The 22,776-nt window shown below is 37.5% G+C and overlaps 1 protein-coding gene across 4 annotated transcripts in view; it reads left to right on the top strand.

The window, feature by feature from the left end:
* Window positions 1-21,818, top strand: part of smarcd3b (SWI/SNF related BAF chromatin remodeling complex subunit D3b) — a 44,740-nt gene extending 22,922 nt beyond the window's left edge. For 2 of the 4 annotated variants that reach the window (XM_079440469.1, XM_079440468.1), the window contains exons 3-14: window positions 3,372-3,461; window positions 4,669-4,711; window positions 5,413-5,535; window positions 5,968-6,090; window positions 7,543-7,638; window positions 7,919-8,020; window positions 8,510-8,671; window positions 14,555-14,652; window positions 15,344-15,479; window positions 15,695-15,817; window positions 18,179-18,280; window positions 18,430-21,818. In XM_079440469.1, the coding sequence (XP_079296595.1) occupies window positions 3,372-3,461; window positions 4,669-4,711; window positions 5,413-5,535; window positions 5,968-6,090; window positions 7,543-7,638; window positions 7,919-8,020; window positions 8,510-8,671; window positions 14,555-14,652; window positions 15,344-15,479; window positions 15,695-15,817; window positions 18,179-18,280; window positions 18,430-18,483 (1,252 nt within the window). In that variant the 3' untranslated portion in view covers window positions 18,484-21,818. The remainder of the gene's footprint in view (window positions 1-3,371; window positions 3,462-4,668; window positions 4,712-5,412; window positions 5,536-5,967; window positions 6,091-7,542; window positions 7,639-7,918; window positions 8,021-8,509; window positions 8,672-14,554; window positions 14,653-15,343; window positions 15,480-15,694; window positions 15,818-18,178; window positions 18,281-18,429) is intronic. The other 2 variants (XM_079440471.1, XM_079440470.1) reach the window with 1 other exon arrangement.
* Window positions 21,819-22,776: the final 958 nt, after the last annotated feature.

Below are 22,776 nucleotides of genomic sequence, written 5' to 3'. Positions count from 1 at the left end.
GTGTTAAAGTCATTCTATCTTGGCAGTAGTAACCCTGCTTTGCAATAATCTAGGGTTAAAAGTGAAGCTAACCACTTTTTAACATTAAAGATGTGAAAGGATACTTTAAGGTATAGTTCACCAAAATGTTCTGTCATCATTTACTAATGTTGTTCCAGACCCATATGACTGATTTTCTTCTGTGGAACACAAAATAACATATTTTGAAGGCTGTTGGTATCCAAACAGTTTTGATGACCATTGATTTTCATTGTATGGACAAAAAAACACTAAAGCTTTTCTCATAATCTTGTCTTTTGATGTTCTACAGAAGAAAGTCACAAAAAGTGAGAAAATGATGACATTATAGTAAACTACTCCTTTAACCTGGGTCAAGGATAGCATGGAAAAAAGCTCTTCCATGCTAGACAACACTCTTGTATGTACTCCTGGGGGCTGCAAAGGACATATTTACTGTAATGCAGAAACGCTAGAACTGAAGTGTTCAATACAGTCAGAGCGGATGAGTTTTGATTGATGAGCATGTAGATCGTCTCTGTTGCTTTGGTGGCTTGCTTGGAAGACGCGGTTCTTCATCTGACAAGAACTGTTTCAACAGAATAGCCCGATCTGGTTTGACATAAGATTTGATTACATGCATCTTAATGGGAAGCAAAGGAATTAGCAAAATATACCAAAAAGCTGTTAACAATAAAATGGTTACAGTTGTATTGATGTAGATTTCATGAGTTTTTTCTAGTCTTATACGGTCTCCTAGCCAGGTGCAAAATAATAAAAATATCTCTTTCATGTCTTTGAATTTTTTGTCCTTACCAACCACAACAGGACACCTTGTCTGTTACTTGATTTCTATTCGGTGGTTAGGTCTAGGGGTGGGCGATATGGGAAAAATATCATATCACGATTTTTTATAGAAATATCACGATTCACGATTTTTATCCCGATTCTTTGTTAGTTTTACTATTTTGGTTTTACAAGTTGTCTGAGCATTACAGCCAAACTAGAAAGACAAAGATGCATGGCAGATATTTAGGCCAAAGTGGGTGAAGATAAAAAATCTTTGTCATTATTTTATTTTTCTTATTAAAAAATAAGAACAAAGATACACATTACAAATACACATAATATACAAATAAAACAAACAGTGCTTTATTTCCAGGTACAATAGGTGTATTTAGCAGAGCATTCAATGAAATTGAATGAACAAATATAAAAATAAAACACTAGATAGACTGATTCCTAAAGCAACTGTTTTAAAGTTTTTCAGTCAAGAATAGTGAGTGATTTTTCTCTTTGTGTTTTTTTGTTTTGTTAACGTTAAATGAATAGTTCCCCCACAAATTAATATTCTGTCATCTGTCTGTCAATTCTGTCATAATGTTGTATTTTTATATCATCATTTACTCAAAAGTTGTTTTAAACCGGAATGAGTTTCTTTCTTCTGCTGAACATTTATAAATGCCATTTTGAAGAAGGTGGAAAACCAAACAGTTGCTGGTCCTCAGTGACTTCCATAGGATTTTTCTTTCCTACTATCAAAGTCAATGTAGACCAGCAACTGTTTGGTTTTCCACTGAGTAAATAATGACAGAAATTCAATTTTAGGGTGAACTATCCCTTTAATGACAGTCGACAGCATGTTTAGTGTCCTGTCCCTTTAAGAGCTGCACGCATCTAATATACAGTACAGGCACGCATCCGTTTCTCTCTTAACTATTTACTTTCATTTTAGAGATAACCAATTCAGTCTGTATGTAAACCTTGTGTGTTTTGACAGTATTAGCGCAAAATATAACTTAGTTGAGTAATCAGGCGCTGTTAGACAGGCGTTTTAGTGCGCGTGCTTCAGGTGTATGCACTCAGAACAAGCGCACGTCAGACCAGCGCGCGAATTAAACATTTAACCAGCAAGGCTTGTATGCAAATGATGTACTTTTGCGATCGCGAATAAGTGCAGTGTCCTGTCTGAGTAACTCTACTGCTGTATGTCGTGTTGTACAGTATATAGAGACGGCGGCGCCAGAACTGTATTTGACAATGTGCGCGGTAGCGCGATACTACGATATTTCTTCAAAAGCAGATCGTGGAGACATTTTTATCGTCCACGATCAAAAATCGTCATATCGCACACCCCTAGTTAGGTCTGATACCTAACACGTCACACGTCACAGTTGGGTCCAAACGCTCTTTTAGATCCAAAAACAAATGGTGCTAATATACACTTACGTGTGTAAGTTTTTAAAAGCTTAATTTAAAGGCGTGCTATCAATGAATAGTGCTCGTAAATTCTAGCCTTAAAATGGAGTAGAGGCTACAAAGCGGAAACAGTAATCACGATTGTCACGATTTAACTTGCAGATTTTAATGGTGGCGTGCTGGGTAGCCCCACCCACAGTGAAATCTAATTGGTCCAAAATTCTCCTCCACATAATGTAGCTGTACATTAGACATCAACATATCTTCTGATTTGTCTGTGATTGTATCATCACGTCACAGAGCAGGTTCACTGTCAGTGTGAAGAAATAAATTACTTGCTACTGGAATATGTTTAGTACATTGTGTTATTTTCATCACTTTTTTGCATCCTCCTTAAGATGTTTATTTCTTCTGATTTAATTTGCACTGTTTGTTCTTGGTGCTGTTTCTTGGCTGTTTTTGTATGGTTTTGATCAGGTATGACCCAAGTTCCTTTCTTGTAAATCTCTGAAAATTCCCTGAGGTTTTAAATGGGGTCACTTGGTGGTCTTGTATCACAAATCTCTGTGATGTGTCTCGGTTTGCTCAGTAGCTGTTGTTTAGTTGCAGTTAATCTTATCTGTGAAGTCTTCAGTTTGCTGGCCAATCATCTGACTGTGCTGTTGTGACAGAAAGGGGCCACGCACTGAGTAATATTGTATATTATATTTGTTTCTACATTTTCTTTCTCTCTCTCTCTCTCTCTCTCTCTCTCTCTCTCTCTCTCTCTCTCTCTCTCTCTCTCTCTCTCTCTCTCTCTCTCTCTCTCTCTGTTGTGTCCTCTCTTAATCAGCTTCATCGATTCACATACTTGCTCATTCTGTCTGTCAACCTTGTCTGACACATTAGTGTAACATTATCTTGCAATGTCTAGAGCTCTCCTGTCTCGCATCAGACTAATCAATGCACTGGTTGTGTGTGTGTGTGTAATAACCACACATGGCATATAAGATCCTTTTCCTCTGCTTCTGCTGTTTATTGTACAACTCCCATGTTGTCTGTTTTGTGTATTCAGCTTTTTGTAATGTGTCCCCAACATATTCAGCAATTCTAAACTTGCATACAAACACATGCTCTTGCAACACATACAGACACACTCAGTACCCTCTAATGAAGGACCCTTCGAATGCCATCAGGAAGCCTGTTGGATTTCCTGGACCAAATGAGATGCCAGGGAGACAGATGGACATGAGAGAGGCCCAATCAGATCCCACACTCGGATCAAAGTAGGAGTTTATTCTGCTGCATGATGGATTCACACATTTTGATCCCACCCTGGTCCCAAGCCTTGACCCCTTTACCCTGGTACATCTTGCCTCCAAAGACATCCCCTAATAAGGATTACTCCCCTTCACCTCTGATTGATGTTTGATGGTGATTATCAAAGATTATTCCTTTCTAGAGCAATGATTTAATTTATTAAGTTGCAGATCAGCTGTCATGAGACCTAACATGACATTTGAGTCAACGAAATGATCAAATCAAAGGTATTATAATTGTTTTAATATAGTAAGGTTGAAGTGACTTTATTTAATATTTTCCTGAATTTAGCATGGATGTGCTTGCATGTTCTGTTGCATGGCATGATGGCAGTATTTGAGAGCTTGTTTTACACTTCAGTGTAAAGTGTTGAATGTTTTCACAAATAACTAAACATGTATTAATAAGTCAGTCTGATTTGTGCATTTTAGTTGGTTGCATAAATATATTAAGCTGGTGAAGTGTGCAGATATTTTTTATTTTATTTTATTATACTGACTTGAGACCACACAAACTAACTAGTTCTACCCAGATGTTCATTGTGGAAGAACAAAAATAGTATTTGGTCGTTGTTTTCCTGATCTTCTCACGGTGTTTGTTTTGGTGATGGTCACCTGTATGGATCCTGCTTTTGAGTGTACAAATCTCTTTTTTATGAGGGGGAATGAAAACATGCCAAACAAATGTCCAGCATTCTTTTTAGTCTAGTTTATAGGACCAATGATTGTTTGCTTCCACAGGTAAAGCCACATGCAGCTCTCTCAACTAGCAGTTTTGCGCAAAAGAACACTAAAACAATGTTACTTGCTGAGCTCAAATAAATAGAAGAGCATTCATATATGAGCACAGATATGCATTGCGGTATTGACACACCTGTCTGCACATCTTGAGCCGGTCCTATGAATCTCTGCTGCTTTCCAAGCTTCAACATGTGAAGTTTGAGCAGTAACGAATTCTAGTTGATTCTAGTAACGTCCTCTGTGCCAATGGTTGCCAGCACCATCTGGGCTGGCGTCGCGCACACACACACTCCCACACCGTCTTTCCCGCATCCTGGACCAGCCCCAGAATTTTAGCAGATGTCCCGGGTGCTCCACTGTCAGTCTCCATAGTAACATCTTGGGGTTTTTTCTGCCTTTCCTCTCCATTTCCCCTTTCTCCCTCTTTCTGCAGTGCCAAGAGGAGGAAGATGGCTGATAAGATCCTTCCACAAAGGGTGAGTAAGAGATCTGAGCCTTTTCATTGCTTTCATTGGTTTAGCTGGGGTTTTTTTGTGTGTGCAAATGTGCACGGATGAAGATGCACGGGTGTGCGCGTCTGTTCTCTATCTCGGCCTTTTAGACGGGTGGAATCATCTACCAAGCAAGCGATACGGTAGACAGAATTGTTTTGGAGGGTTTTGCCTTCAGTAATTGTCACCTCAACAAGACAATGCAGATATAGTCTGCACTGACAGCAGGTCATTTTTAAGAATATATTGTATAGTAGCTAGATTTTATTTCTACATATTATCTGTTTTAGTTAATGTCAGCTTCCAATTGTGTTGTGTATTCTGAGATATTCTAATATTACAATATACAATTTAAAATAGAAGACATGATGATGGCTGTTGCTGTAAATCAGTTTTTTTTATAATTTAATAGGATTTAAACATGGTATATGAATGATTCTGTTCTTAGTTTTGTATAGTCACTGTGTCACTATGAGTTGGTTGTGTTGGATAAGATAAGCAGCATTATGTGCGTGTTATCAGGCCTTATAGATAGATACAACTCCAGTGGAGACGCCAGACGCATTAGTCACTGACGAAACACTCAGACTAACGTACACAGAACAAGGGAAATAACTAGGATAGTTTGGATTTCCTTACCAGTGCTCCCATCTGCAAAATGAAGTTTTATTGAATTCCTTTTTCAGATTCGTGAGCTTGTTCCGGAGTCACAGGCATATATGGATCTGTTGGCATTCGAGCGCAAATTAGACCAGACCATAATGCGCAAGCGGGTGGACATCCAAGAGGCACTTAAGAGACCCATGAAGGTATTTCTCATCCTCATAATCCATATATTCTTTTTAATTGAATTTTCCTGGACAGACGGTTTTATTTAACTAATTTTAAAAGTATATATGCGTTTGCTCTTGTACTTCTGTTAACCTATATATCAGACAATTTCAAGCAGGCATAAGGAACGTTGGAACAAACATTTTCACCTGCAGTCTAGTCATCTCTTATTGAACCATTTGCTTGCATAAATCAACAGAATAAGATACCAAACAACTTAAATGAACATAAAACGAGGCTGGTGCCATTATTCTGAGTGTTTAGCTTCTCCTATTTGACCACTTATCAGCTTAAAAGCATTTTTCCCAACATAATGCCTCTGTGTTTTTGTGAGCATACAGGACTAATATCATCTTGAGGATTGAATCAAGATAAATATTCAGATGAACTCATTTTTTTCCTATTTGAAGCAAAAGCGGAAACTTCGTCTCTACATCTCCAACACGTTTAACCCTGCCAAGCCTGATGCAGAGGACTCTGAAGGAAGCATTGCATCCTGGGAGCTACGTGTGGAGGGCAAACTGCTGGATGATGTGAGTCAGTTGTACTTAAATCAATAATTGCACAACACAGATAGTTGAAATCCTTTGCTTTGAAACCCAGACGTGCTGGTGCTCGTTTTGCTGCTTTTAATAGGAAAAGTATAACTTTTGTATCTCAAATAACTGTCTGCAATGTTTGATCGTGTGCTCAGTCTTTCTGACATCATACCTTGCGAATTGCAGCTATGTGCATTTTGAATTAGTGAGGTTAAATTTACTCTCCCAGGCTCCACGTCTTGACCACAGACATGTGCCTTACTTACCAGTGAGATCACTTCCCAGCCTCCATCCAAACAAACGTGCCAGAAAGTTCTGTGGGTCCATTGACTTGGACTGTTTTTCTTTACTCTGCTCTTTTGATAGTTGTATGCCATGCACCCTTTTAAACAACAATGCGTATCTTAAAGGAATATTCTTGGTTAATTGCATCTGTAACTCTGTCGAATGCCTTTGTGGCATGCTTTTATTTTAACAAGGAAAATTCTACCTAAAAAGAATGCACCTAACTAGCAAGTGTACATCACCCAGAATAAATGTTCAAAAAATGCAGCGATCACACTTTTGAAATGTATACGCATATGAATATTACACATATACATGTGTTACACTGGTTTGAAAGAATCATTTACCTTCCCACCCTGTTGCTTTGATATACCAGGAAGGGACGTGACATAACTCTTCATGAAGGGCTGTTTATATGCAGTAGACTCCACCCACAGGAATTACATTAGTAACCAATAACCAGAAGTTACCATCAAATGTTTCCCCTTTAAAATGAAGGTTAAGTTGCCTGCTATCTAATTTGGTATCGCATAATTATATTTTATATTTTACATCAGTATTAAATCTGTTTAGTGGTTTCCATCAATATGATTAAATAGAAGGTAAAGCTGAGGCTCATTGCATGTTTGTTTTTGCTCAAGCATGTTCTCTTCATCTCAAGCCACAAAGGCACTGGAGCATGGCTAAACATGCAAAAACATTTTGCTTTGTTTTTTACTTTGTGATCTAAAATACCTGCTAGTGCTAGTTTGTTTCATGTGAGTGCAGCTGAAGCATCATGGGGACGAAATTCTTAAGTGTTTACGCAGCGCAGCATAAATCCAGCCTCTTGGGTCAGTCTCTAACCAAGACCCGTTTAGCTAATACACTTGAGGCATGCTTTTCCATGGCCAAAGAAATGAAACTAGTACTTATTGATGATAGCTTGAAGGACTCATGCCGTCTCTGGGCTGAATGGAATGTTGTCCTGCTCAGCAAATCATCCACCAGTATGCCACATTTGAAATGAACATTCAGCCCGTTCTCTTCCATGGAAAGTCTACCAGGAAAGTTTATGATGTGGTGTAAAGTTCTTGTTTTCCTACAATGTCTTCATCCTTGAAACTGGATAGTTTGCTCAGTGGCATGCTCTGAAAACAGTATTCATGCTTTCTCGCACAGCCGGGAAAGATGAAGAGGAAGTTCTCCTCATTCTTCAAGAGTCTGGTGATTGAGCTTGACAAAGAACTTTACGGCCCGGATAACCATTTGGTTGAGGTTGGTGTTTGATTTCCTGCTTAACACTCTAAATAACAGTGAAACCATTTTTTTTCATACTGGAAGTTCTTAAAACCAAGAACCAGAACCACAATCTTATATTTTAACTGCATTTATGTCCTGCAGACACTGTATTTTTCAGTGTAGTTCGTATAAACATGCTATATAGCATTTTATTTAGTACAGATGTGTAGTGATGTTGTCTTTTTGATGTTGTGTTTCTTTTCTTTTTTTCTTTTTAAGTGTGTGCAAGCATGCTGATTTCTTTTTTTTTCTGTAGTGGCATCGTACCCCAACCACTCAGGAGACAGACGGTTTCCAGGTGAAGAGGCCTGGAGATGTGAACGTACGCTGCACCCTGCTGTTAATGCTGGATTACCAGGTAAAGGCAACAAAATGCATCCAGTAATGTTTACTTGTATATTAACTGAAGACTACTGATCAAGAACTGCAACATGGTGCAAAATGCAATTGTATAATTTCATCATGACAAATTTTAAAGCATTTTTTCTTGGACTTGTGTGATTTTCTTTTTGATTATACATTTCTGTCAGACACTTGAAGCCTTGAGTTTCATTGAAGTAATGAGTGACTATCACATATATGAGTATATTAGAAACGAACTCTGTGAGTAGCAGGTGTACTTATTAATAATTTTGTGATGCTTTACTTTGTGACAGTCAAAACAGATAAATATTATTCTGCTGTGCCTACTTTGTTAGATTAGAAGTTAATGAAATTTATTAATGTATTGAATTATTAATAGTTAATTAAATGTAAGCATGTGTCAGTACTCTGAAATGAAGATGGAACACACTAAAAAGTGAGTGAAAAGCATTATTTATCTGAGAGCTTTGTGTTCTGTGTGCAGCCGCCTCAGTTTAAACTGGATCCACGTCTGGCTCGTCTGCTGGGAATACACACACAGACTCGCTCCAGTATCATCCAGGCCCTCTGGCAGTATGTCAAAACCAATAAACTGCAGGACTCACATGACAAGGAGTACATCAACTGTGACAAGTACTTGCAACAGGTACGGTTGATTGGAGTCATTAGTCCCTTTCACACAGTAATACCAGTAAATTGCCGTAAAATTACCGGAATGACTTTACCGGTAAATTAAAAAATCTGCTGTTCACACAAGCAACGACATTCCGTCCTTTTTCCGGAAAAGTACCATTTACATCCATTCCAAAATACTGGTAAATTTTGTGACATTAACCTCCAAATGGCTGCGCTTATATTTGTAAACATGGAGGGGTAGCCTATATGCGGTCAGTCTTTTTGTTGATGGTTTCATTTTTGTTTCAAACATTCACATTCATGCAGCTGCTTTTATCCCAGAGACATCGTAATAGATGACTACAAACCAGTGTTTAATTTGAACATTTCGAATTTCTGTTTCAAGGCCGAGCGCTCACTGTCACGTCCAAAGCTGCCTATATCGAGTATCATATCGATTTAATTTTCATAGTTTGTTGTTGAGCTTAAGTGGCCAAATACACACAAAATTACGCAAAAATGGCCATCCTGGCAAGTATCCAGGTTTTTTCTTAAGTAAATGTGAACAGTTGAGAGAAAACGCATAGGCTATTGGATCCGTGCATTATGTCTTGTGAGAGCAGAGCAGTTCACATGTCGCGTCTTTTGCGTGCGCAGGTTCTTTGTTTCAAATGTAGATGTGCTGCAAGCGCGGTCACTATAAAGGATTTTTCTAGGCTATATGCATACTATAGGTCAGCACAAACGTCTTTCATTGGCGTGTGAGGAGGGGGATCCGCCTAAATGAGGAGCCGGATGTCGGATAAAGTGACTTGTTCCGGCACAAATTCAAACCAAAATACTAAACTACAGGAGGAAAAATTTCTTTTTTTTCAATTTGCTTTCATCTGAAAAAAGTACTTTGGACCACTGAGCAACAGTCCAGTGCTGCTTCTCTGTAGCCCAGGTCGGGCGCTTCTGCCGCTGTTTCTGGTTCAAAAGTGGCTTGACCTGGGGAATGCGGCACCTGTAGCCCATTTCCTGCACACGCCTGTACACGGTGGCTCTGGATGTTTCTACTCCAGACTCAGTCCACTGCTTCCGCAGGTCCCCCAAGGTCTGGAATCGGTCCTTCTCCACAATCTTCCTCAGGGTCCGGTCACCTCTTCTCGTTGTGCTGCGTTTTCTGCCACACTTTTTCCTTCCCACAGACTTCCCACTGAGGTGCCTTGATACAGCACTCTGGGAACAGCCTATTCGTTCAGAAATTTCTTTCTGTGTCTTACCCTCTTGCTTGAGGGTGTCAATGATGGCCTTCTGGACAGCAGTCAGGTCGGCAGTCTTACCCATGATTGCGGTTTTGAGTAATGAACCAGGCTGGGAGTTTTTAAAAGCCTCAGGAATCTTTTGCAGGTGTTTAGAGTTAATTAGTTGATTCAGATGATTAGGTTAATAGCTCGTTTAGAGAACCTTTTCATGATATGCTAATTTTTTGAGATAGGAATTTTGGGTTTTCATGAGCTGTATGCCAAAATCATCAATATTAAAACAATAAAAGGCTTGAACTACTTCAGTTGTGTTGTAATGAATCTAAAATATATGAAAGTCTAATGTTTATCAGTACATTACAGAAAATAATTAACTTTATCACAATATGCTAATTTTTTGAAAAGGACCTGTACAGCCTTGATGAGCAAGAGACTCAAAATCAAAGACTCAACAACAAGGTCAATTATTTATCAGGTTTATAATATAGCCCTAACATAATATATTATCAAAACAAACTATTTAAACTTATAGAATGGAATAGAATAGAATACAAACTGAAGCAAAACTTAAGCTGAGATCTGTAAGTTAAATATAAAAAAAACGTGAACATGAATTCTTCTATAGCTGTCTAAACATCGTTATGAAGTACAGTTTGTACAATACTCTTGTGTGTGACTGTACATGTTTCAGAGTTTTGTAACCGTTCTTTGCCCATCCTCCGCTATTTCCAGCACTTAGTCAAGCCACTCTTCTTTAATACATGAGGACGTTTTATTTCACATGTCATTGCGTTGTCTCTTGTGTTGAGCGCACCGCAACCATTGAAGTATTGAGTTTCTACAGCGACTCATTTGGTGCACATCGTTCTCTTTCTATGACACCTGTAAACCGCATTCACCGGCTCTAACTCTGTCGTGACCTCAGCTCTATAGCGGTTTGCCCGAGCATTGCTATTCTTTCCCTTTTACTGACGGCATTCAATCAAATGGCTTCCCAACTCATTTTTGTGTGCGCGAGGCACATTATTTCTTCTGCGCGGCCGCGGTGGAAGAAGAGCGCGGTCACGCTCAGTTTAGAGGGAACACTGCGTGGGAGCCCTGTATGTTAAGGTAGCCCGTCGGGCAGGGCAGTAATACATTTTGGTAGCCCGACTGGAAAACACAATAGCCCCGGGACGTTGGGCTAGCGATTTTGCGAGCCCTGCAGAGGTCTATGCGACGGACATGGGCGGATACATGGGAAAGTGTGGAGTGAATGCCTTCATCTGCGTCAGAATGTTATGATTGGCCCAGAGTAGACGTCTTACATCAGCGTATTCTGAACTCATACGTGCTCATACTGGTAATTTTCCTTCTGCGTTCACACACAGCAGAATTCCTGGCAATTTACTGGTAATGTTACAACTGGTAAATTGCCGGAACGAATTTCCCTGTATTTTTTAAAAGGTCCTGTTCACACATGATCTCTTTACAGCAATTTACCGGTAATTTTCCGGAAAAGTCTGTATGTGTGAATGGGCCTATTGATTAACATTGGGGATGCATGATATTATCGGACTGATATCGGAATCGGCCGATAATGGCGTTAAATGCAGAGGTGGGTAGAGTACCCAAAAATTGTACTCAAGTAAAAGTAAAAGTACTTCTAGAAATATTTACTCAAGTAAAAGTAATAGTCTGAATAGTTACTTGAGTAAGAGTAAAAAAGTATCGGATAAAAAAACGACTCAAGTAGTTAGTTACTAGTTACTTTGGATCATATAGGTACTGAATATAGTCTATTTTTATTTAGATATATAGATTACATTTATGTAATGTGTATGTGTATACACACACACACACTGCCGTTCAAAAAAAAAAAAAAAAAATATATATATATATATATATATATATATATATATATATATATATATATATATATATATATATATATATATATATATATATATATATATATATATATATATATATATATATATATATATATATATATATATATATATATTTTAATGTAATTTATTTCAGTGATGCAAATCAGAATTTTGATCAGCCTTTACCCCAGTCTTCAGAGTCACATAATCCTTCAGAAATCATGTTGATTTATTATCAGTGCTGCTCTTTTTAGCTTTCTATTCATCAAAGAATACTGAACAAAATGTCACAGGTTCCAAAAAATATTAAGCAGCAAAACTGTTTCCAACACTGGTAATAAATCGATATATTATAATGATTTCTGAAGGATCACATGACTCCGAAAACTGGAGTAACAGCTGATGAAAATTCTGATTTGCATCACTGAATTAAATTATATTTTAAAGTAAATTAATTATGTATTATCCTATAACCTCTGACACTGAAACCTCTGAAAACGCCTCACATGACTGCTCTGAACATAACAAAACAAATGCATATTGACGGATCTTCTGTTCTGCAAAATGTAAACAAATGTAGCCTATATTTTTGCAAGCGTAAATATTGTAAAAATATGAATATTAATTGTGTCTAGAACAGGCCGCGCGCCGCTGCGCAGAGCTAACGCAGGTGTTCATTTCATACTCTGTGACAGCTTATTTAATGTATAAATTATACATTGTATTTAATGTAAGGTACATGTACAACAAACTGGTAATGTCATAGTGGTATCGTGGCCTATACCTGTGGAACTGTAGACAGCACACGCGGTGTTCATCTAATAAAAGATCTTCATATAGCTCTAGCAAACAAGCCTTTGCAGATTTGCTTTCAACTGACTGTAGATCCAAAGCCACGTCTTCAGCGCTCTTGATGTTCTTAAACTCTCTGTTATCTGAGCGAGAACCGCTTTAGAGACTCAGCGCGTGCGGCAGGGAACTGAACGAATCATTCAAACTGATTCGCGAACCGATTCACTGGTTTGCCGACTGGTTTGATAAAGCCTTTAAACAGAATCGACTCAAAAGAATGAATCATTCGCGAATGGGCATCGTTCATTGCCCAGAGAAAGGTAGACGGCGCGTTTGGAATAAACCGAAGCATTTTTAACTTGTATTGCATTAAGATACAGTAACGAGAGGAGAGTCGCCCACAGTAACGAAGTAAAAGTACCGTTTTTTCTCTAAAAATATACTTGAGTAAGAGTAAAAGTACCCATTTTAAAATATACTCTAAAAGTATTAGTTACCCAAAAAATGTACTCAAGTAAATGTAACGAAGTAAATGTAACTCGTTACTACCCACCTCTGGTTAAATGTAAATATCGGCATCAGCCTGATATGAAAAATTATGCCGATATGTCTTGCCAATAAGAGAAAATGGGTTAACTCACTAGCTCAGGGTGTGCTAGTGATTAGATCATGTCAGCAGTGTGGCTCATTCTTGAAGCAAAGTTTTGTCTGAATGACGATTAGATTGACTGTTTTGGATCGCTGCATATAATCTGTGAAAGCACTAACAGAATAATGCGTTCGGTGTGTGATAAAGTAAACCATAGACTGTAAAAAAAAAATATGGACAACGCGTCTCCGCTTCCTTCCACTATAGAAAAGTGAAGCCAAAGGATCTCAGTATGGCCGTTGCCATTTTGAGGAAATGATGTCATTTGGAGCCAGAGTTTGCGCTGTAGTGTCGTGAGGTGGAGCCACGGAATCAAACTCCCGCAGAACCAATCAACTATAATGACACGCCCCATTTTTATTGGCATCTAATTGCTAGCTAAAATTAAACTTATCATAAAAACGAACAATTGAACATGTATCAGTGTCATAACAACTACCTTAAATGACCAAAACCGTATTTCGGAAAATTTACATGGAGAGGGCGGGTTTTATGACCTATACTTCAGCCAGCCACCAGGGGGCGATCAAAGAGCCCACAGCTTCCCTTTTCAGGACGTGTGAGGCACACCCGGAGTAAACAGTGATCGCACATGCAGTGAACGGGCGTTAGGAACTGGGGGAGGCACGGGGCATCAGCGTCAACGCTTGACGGAGGGCGTGTCTGAAGCTTGGTGCTGATTAAATAAAGCAGTAACTGATGTCATAAAATAATGAGTAGGTTTTGATTTAATGGTCAGAAGAAAGCTTACATGAAGAAAATCACAAACATGACACTTGTAAATTAAATAATTTTATATATACTAATTTATTCATTAATGTGTAATATGTTTTATTTTTAAACAAATCAAACAAAACTCTTCTGTTTTAGACCATCTACAAATGTTAAATCTTAAAATAAAATGTTAGGGCTAGCACTGCATCTTTCTGGGAGGAAAATGCGATTGATGAAGTTTATTTATAGTTATTTTCAAAGCTTCAATGTACTGTTAAAAAAACCTTAATTTTTTACTTTAATAAATAAGTTCTTGTTAAAAACTAACAAAAAATGTAAAATATTTTGCTTATAATTTCTGCACAGGAGAGACTTGGTGTTGTTTCCAAACAAAAGGAAATATATCGGTATCGGCCAAAATGAGTTGAAAAATATCGGATATAGGAAAAATCCAATATCGTGCATCCCTAATTAACATTAATCACAATCTGTAATTAATGAATGAATCAGCCTCACTTAATCTCCTATAATGTATGTTATATTTAAAATTACACTGCTGGTGGAAACACATAGTGGAATTATTATCAAAAGCCAGTATACTGTATTTTAAAAAAGAGCTTTTTGTGTTTTTTCTCTCACAGATCTTTGACTGTCCACGTCTGAAGTTCTCTGAAATTCCACAGCGCCTCACCAACCTTTTACTTCCCCCTGACCCTATTGTCATCAATCACATGATTAGGTTTGGATGTCTGATTATGTGGTTTTGTTGTCTACTTGCTTGTCTGTACAAATGTGTCATATTTATTGCAGATATCTACGAAAATACAGTGTTCTTCCTCTTAAACACTTCTGGTCAAAGGTTTGGGGTCAGCCATTTTTTTTAAAGAAATTAATATTTTATTCAGCAAGGACATTAAAACAGTAAAAACATTAATAATCTTACAAAAGATTTATATCAAATAAACAATTATTTTGTACTTTATACTCATCAAACAATCTTGAAAAAAAATGAGCACCAAATCAGTATATTAGAATGACACTTAATGACAGGAGTAATGGCTTCTGAAAATTCAGCTTTATCATAACATGAATAAATTACTTTTTAAAATATAATCAAATAGAAAACAGTTATTATAAATATGAATAATATTTCACAATATATATTTTTCTTTTACTATGTTTTTGATGAAATAAATACAGCCTTTGGGAGCATAAGAGACTTTCAAGAACATGGCCCCATACTCTTGAACAATGTTTTTTAAATGATTTTAATTCAACCTCATAACGTCTCTGTGTCGATATGCCGATAATCCAAAACAGGAGTATTTTGGTTCAGGCGTTGTGCCTTGTGCTTTGTCTTCTCTATCTTCTCTTACTAATTTTATGAAAAATGCATAACATGAATTCTCATTGAGGTTATTTTTGTACAGCGTTGACGCTAATGATCAGAAAAAGACAGCGTGCTATGACATTGATGTAGAGGTGGAAGATCCCCTTAAAGCACAAATGAGCAGCTTCTTGCTCTCCACAGCCAATCAGCAAGAGATCGCCTCTCTGGACAACAAGGTTAGAGCACGTCTCCCACATCAGTGTGGGCACAGTGGAGCAGATGATTGAACTTCTAGACATTTTCTTCTGAATTATAGAGTCTCTGATTTCGACTCGTATTATTACAGTTAAGCTGACAGCAGGATAATAATCAGGATTTAACAACTTCTGCAGTGCCATCATGTCTGTGAATACATCCTTGATTTTTCAATTTTGTTCTAAATCCTCTGCAGATCCACGAGACTATTGAGTCCATCAATCAGCTGAAGATCCAGAGAGATTTCATGCTCAGCTTCTCCAGAGATCCCAAAGGCTACATCCAGGACTGGCTCAAATCCCAGAGCAGAGATCTGAAGGTTTGCAATAACTTTCATTCTTCTACACATGACTCTTGATATTTATATAATGTATATTTTTTGAAAATGAAGTGTGTTTTCTGCTACAGTGCTTTCTCATATTTTAGTTTAATGTGCTGAGACAGATACATACAGTATAAGCCAGCTTTAGGCTGAAGTCCCAAAAAGTGTAAACACAGTGGCTCTCTGCTGGTTTCAAAACACTGTATTGTTTGAGTGGTCTGATATGTCAACTTCTGGCTGAACCAATGGCATGAGTTTAGGGCTGGACTACCTGTTTGGAACAACAGGTCAGAAGGGGCAGTAGGAGTGTTTGGAAAGCCTGTTTGGAAATTACATTTGCTGTTCTGTTGCTGCTGTTAATCATAGAGAAATTACACACTTTGAACCAGATTTATAGAACAAGGTATTTGCTTCATATTCAGTGGTTTCCACTAGTAAAATCTGAAGCTTGAACAGCTCTCATACACTGCCATTCAAAATCGTGGGTGAAGGTCATTCATTTTGGGCTCAAGATTTAAAACAAACAAAGAACAATTAATACTTTTATTTAGCAAGAATGCATCAAGTTAATTAAAACGGAGAATAAAGACTAAATTATTACAAAAGATTTTTAACAAAATTTTATACATTACAGAATCCTGAAAAAAACAGTATCATGGTTTGCACAAAACTATTAGGCAGTTTTCAACATTGATAATAATAAGAAATATTTCCAAATCAGCATATTAGAATGATTACTTTACTTTACTTTTAGTCATTTAGCAGACGCTTTTATCCAAAGCGAATTACAAATAAGAAAAAGTACGTTAACTAAAACTAAAAGTCAAAACTCTGTAAATACTATATACACACATTTAAGAAAATAAAGAAATTACATAAAATTGACAAATGCATACAACAACATTTCAATACTGAACATTTAAATGAAAACTAAAAAATAAGCTAAAAACAATTCAAAATATTAAAACAACAAAAGGTATGAGTATAATAATGCTTATAACACTAAGCCAAACACCAACACTACATGTGTATGTAGAGCCACACACATATACATATACATACATATAAAAATAAATTCAATATATTATTTCATTTCCATATAGTATGAAATACTAAAATAACAAATTAAATAAAACTAAAAGTGAATAAACAAACTTATACAGACATCAACACTGAGCCAATCACACGTTTTAAAACAACAAGAACAAATTACACATAGTAAGAAATGGTTATAAAAACTGAAACAGAAGTGAAACAAGTTGTAGGAAAGAGGAAAAATAAAAAGCGATACTTATATTTTTCCTGGTGTCCCTGCCCGGTTGAGTCGCACGGTAGAGTCGATGGTCTTTACACTCTTCGGTCTTCACACGAGGAGGGCTTTACGCGACGGCTGCCGCGGTATAATAACCTTTTATACCCATCTAACAAATCACTATTTGAATTCAGCTGGACCCACTTTCCTGTTTATCACAAAAAATGGCCAAGCAAGTGCAGACACTGACAAGATACGCGATACAGTATGAGACCAAACGCGATTTCAGCAAGTCTCAACACAGTAAACAAAATGAAGGATCATGTGAAACTGAAGACTGCAGTAAACTTCAGATTTGCCATCACAGGAATAAATTAAAATCAAATAATTAAATATATATTTAAATGGACACCAGTTCAATTAAATTGTAATAATATTTTAGAAAATTACTTTTTCTAAAATTTGTCAGTATTACTGATTTTACTGAATTTTGATAAATCTAGCGTAGCGCTAGTTCTGGCAGGTCACGTTAGTCAAGCTCGCATCAGCTGACTCTCAGCTGATCCCCATCTACCTATAGGAATACGACACCTATCTAAGCATCCATATATAAGGTCCTTAAGTATTATCAGCAGTTTTCTCATTGCTCAATAGCTAATTACCCTCCTCCATCCCCAACTCCTCCTCTGTCAGTCAGGATCCAGCCTTCTGATCCTCTTTTGAATCAGACTAATTCTAAAATCGGTATGTAAATTACTGAACTTTAACAATATCTGCAATACTTTTGGTGGTTCTGTTCTGTTTACCCTGGGGGGTTATCGCTGCTCTCCCTGCTCTCATCCATGCTAGGCTGCATGGACGCACAGGGAGTTCTTCCCCAGAACAGAACCATACCACTAATCCAAACTGTATGCTATTTGTCAGTCATCTTTGACGATAGTAGTCCTGACAGAAAGAGTGTAAGAGACTCCTTTTAAAAACTTAATGTAAAGTATGTGATTTCTTTCTCTGCAAGTATGCCCTTAAAAAGACTTAATGTCCTTCATCATGTTTGTCCTGATGTTGTCCTTCATTTCTATCGGGTAACACTTTTTGAATGTTTGTAGCTGATGACAGATGTTGTTGGGAACCCAGAGGAAGAGAGGAGAGCAGAGTTTTATCATCAGCCTTGGTCTCAGGAGGCTGTTAGCCGTTACTTCTACTGCAAGGTAAGAATATCAAAAGATACGATGACTAGTGTTGAACCTCCTCCTGGTCTACTATAAAACAGGATGTTATAACAGCTTGCACGTCAGTGTCGGTGTCCTCACTGCACTGGACAAAAACTGACTGGCTCTTTGTCTTTCTGCTTCCAAAGATTCAGCAGAAGAGGCAGGAGCTGGAGCAGACCTTGGCCTTGAGGAACACCTAGAACTCACACCGACCGCATTCAGAAAACATGGCTCATTTGTGACAACACTGCCTCCACGTGGAGGTCCCTGCATTATTTTTCGCAGTGTTTTGGGGTTTGTGTGCGTGTCCGGTCATCATTGTTGTCACTTTGACCTACAATCCACCACACTGGACCAATTACACACTGTTACTCTAGCAGCCCCATTGTATATTATGTGCATTTCAGCCAATCACAGTGCTGTGTCTTCCATTCCTGGATGAAATCATCTCACAATGCACTATTTGGATTTCTGGTTTTTAATACCAATGACATCCACCAGCATTTTGAACTTGATGACTTCAGAGCCGGCTCAGTCTCCTAGACTGTGGATCCAACGTTGATTCAGTTGTGATTCAGCCTTCCTTCCTGTCAGTCATCAATTCCTGGCATTCACACACATTTTCCCTGTGATTAACGTGTGTTTGGGCTCAGGTGTTGATGATGTCTCTAATTTAGTCCACACTTGTACCAATTTTGTTCTTGGGTATTGATCAAAAAGGTCATTTTGTATGTCTGTCAGTGTTGGGAATCAGTGGAGCTACAATAATTGGCTCCATTATTAACACTTTTATTCAGAAGTGTATTTATGAGGTACTTTGAGGGAGGCAGCTTAAAAAGGAGAATCATTCAGTATTAACTGAGCTAGTGGCTTACAGAGTATGTCACTCTGCTGTCTGGCCCTGCCACAATAATGACGTTTAGCTACGTTTTTTAAGTATATAGTGTACATAAACATTGATTGAAGATTGAAGGAGGTTGTTTTAATCAAGTATTTAAAAACTATCCTGACATATAAAGACAAAACAGTAACTACACCCACACTCAAGTGAGAATGACTTCAAAGTTTTGATCAATTTTCACACTTTTTTTGATTGAATTCTGTGTAGTTGCTGCATTTTGCCTTTGTAGGACAGTACTGACATAGTCATTAGTTCACTTTGAAGGAATTTGATAGGTCACAGTTTTTGAGAAGTTGTCACATATACAAGGAAAATGGGCCATACCAGCATGCCGATACAAGTTATTCAGAAATATAATCCGCTTGTCAAGTCGTATCAAATACTGTCTGGGTCCAAGCCTCCATTTGAAATAAGAATCAGCAGTCCGTAATAACAATCTCAGGTGCCGTTTATGAGCACTGCACATTAATGGTACACCTTTAAGCTAAGCTTCCAGTGTACACTACAATCTGGGCTCACAGTGTCCCAGTCACCAAAATTTTAACAAGTCAGAAAAGATGAATCATTGTCTAGCCAACTGAGATTCCAGTTTGAACTTAAAGGTTAGGATCATGTTTTTTAGTAGTATTATAATTGTATATTAGCACCATTTGTTGTTTGTTTTGGGGATCTGAAGAAGCATTTGGACCCAGATGTGTGCCCAGATCATTAGTCAGCTAGATAAAAGTGAATATTCTGTAAAATCTTGTCTCTTCAGACATTTCTTTATGCTTCACCAAAACCTTTTTTGTGCACCTGGCATTACCATCTTCTTGGAGAAGTTTCTTTGAACCCTGCATTATTTCAATAGTGTTGTTTAAAATAACACACTGTGGGCATTTGTGTTTCTCACTAATGTCAAAGGATTTAATAGCATTAGTGTTGTTTGATGTTTTACCAAAGGTGCAATTTACTTTTAAAAAGACAGTGCACAGACTTTGACTAGATGAAGGACTTTTTAGATAATACACATTTTAAATTCCCATTTCTCCATAGCTGTGAAAACAGTGCTTTTGTTAAATTACTTTGACTCATAGTCTTTGCACTAAATCATGGATCATAACTGAGCACTTTGAACGCTTTCCAAGCTAATTATGTCACCTAAACAAAAAAGTAGAGAAATGAGGTATGAACTCGGGAATAAATGTCACATGACTTCTCATTGGCTCTGGGTTTTGATCGTGAACCCCCTGCTGCTTCTTTACTGTTGGCTGAAAGATGGTTTGTCCAGGTCAATTATTGTGTTCTTGCAGTATGCCTGTGATCCTCACACATCTTCTCGTGAGGAAAGAGGAGTTCTGGTGACCTGTGTGTTGTCATTCAGTATTTTTTCAGACCTATGCATGCTGCATGGACACATTTTTATACTTTCATACAAGGACACGAGAAACCTTCTGACAGCTTGGGACTTGATCAGAAGAGCACTGAGTTTCTTTAGTTAGTGACCCTCTGTGTCTGGGTCACAGCCTCTACATACAGTACCAACATGTACAGCAGGGGACATTTTTGTTCATATTATTTTTTGCTTTGTCTTTTAAAAAGACTTTGCAAATTAATATGGATAAGAGAAGCACACCAATGATTTTTACAGAGCCTGTTAGGCAACAACAGCACCTCCCATCGAATCTTGTGGGTACTACATGTATAGTCAGCCATTTTGAACATTATAAACTTGAAGTATAACATCTACCTGTGTTGCTGTATTAGTGACTGAACAAGGTTTTCTGTTTGCATGTGTAAAGTAACCTCTTCTCTAATTCTCTAAGCCACCAACTGTGCTTTACCTGACTATCATGTGGTCAAGGGTCCAATGTTACCATCTCTCTTGCTTGTAGTCATAGTGTGTATCATGCTGCCCTCCAGTGCTTCTGTAAGGGAAAATGTCCAACCGTTTGTGTGCTAAAAATCGCTTATTGATATTGCTTTGATGAAATGCCACACAAGTATTGAAGTGTTCAGTACTAGAGTTCTCCTGGGCTCTCAAACCTTCATTATAACCAGGTTTTGGTTATAGTGTCTTGTCTTTTTCCTTGGTTTGTTCATAGAAGTACTGCCAGCTGAATCTGAGCAAGTAGGTTTTAATGATCCACTATGTATTTTTTTTTTCTCTCACACAGTCTGTATATGTTTGCTTTCTCATCTTGTTCCACTGTTCAGCTAGAGATCAAAACTACAGACGTACATGTGTAGCATAGTGAGGATGTAAATAAACAAGCGCTTGCCAAAGTTTGTGAATGGAACACCATACTGAAAGTGTGTCGAGTTTATTCTGGTGATGTGAATTAGTGCAGTGGTTCTCAACCAAGGAGTCAGGGCCCAATAGGGGACATCATTCATTTATATCAAATTACTTAAATTATTATTTTAACAATCTTTTAAAAAACAACAATAACAACAACAGAATTACCAGAGGTACATGTCTCCTTTGACAGAAGGGCTTTGAATATTTTCTTGGACAAAGGGGGCTTTGAATCAAAATGGTTGAGAACCACTGTATTTGTATAAAATCCAAGGGGGGAAATCAGTAGATCAAATGAAGTTACACGTGGTTTGATAATACAATTGTGATAGTTAAGAATAAAAGACTCCTCTCTGAAAACCATTATTTTTGTGGTAATCCAGCAGGGAGTATTAATTATTAGTGATTTATTCAATATTTGTTTTCCTTTTCTTAACTCTTGTCACATGATAAATGTGTCATTATGCCACTGAGGAAAGTGGTGTTTGTATTCAGCAGCTGGCTACACCCTCCGCTTTGAAAGAACCATTCACTACCTCTCTACTCTTGACCTGGCAAAATCCACAGGGCTTCCCTCTGTTCTCTGAAATACATGAAAATAACAGAGTGGAAAAAAAGACCTCCATACATATAGTATGGCACCATTTCACATCAATGTCTCAGGCCCCTCTAAATATTACAGTGTACTGAATTTCATCTCTCATCAGCTAAAAATCAGTTGAAAAAGAGGAAGGGACTGAAAATGTGCAGATTGTGGTGAACCAGACTAAGCTAGATAAGTAAAATGTGTTCATTTCCTCCAGTCTGTTTTTCAAGAGTATGGGCACTCTTTGTACAAATATATTTGTCTATATTTAAATATGGAATGTCACTTTTAGTTATATACGTGAGAACCAATGGTGTTCAGTGTCACTGATGTCAAACCAGAGACCACATTAGTATGCAAAAATGTGGAATTTGTAACCAGGGATTAACCCGTTAACCAGTGTTTCTTAGTTAATACTTGATTTTATATATATATATATATATATATATATATATATATATATATATATATATATATATAGAATTGGGTGCATCATAGTAATGATTCATAATCAGGTTTCACAGATTATCTGTTTATTCAGTCCTGAAATATTTGGCACATTCTGTTCAAGGGTCATACAATCATATATCTGGAGGAAGAAAGATGTCTCAAGTTACTTGTGTAGCTGAGACTTGAACCTCTACTAGCCACCTAAAGTCTGACATGTTCATATGGTAAAAGATGAATGTGGTCCTTATGCGTTTCCATTGCTAACTTCAGGTTCCTGC

This window comes from Barbus barbus (assembly GCF_936440315.1).
Source record: "Barbus barbus genome assembly, chromosome: 2".
In the NCBI taxonomy this organism is placed as follows: Eukaryota; Metazoa; Chordata; class Actinopteri; order Cypriniformes; family Cyprinidae; genus Barbus; species Barbus barbus.
This window is presented reverse-complemented; position numbering and strand designations above follow the sequence as displayed.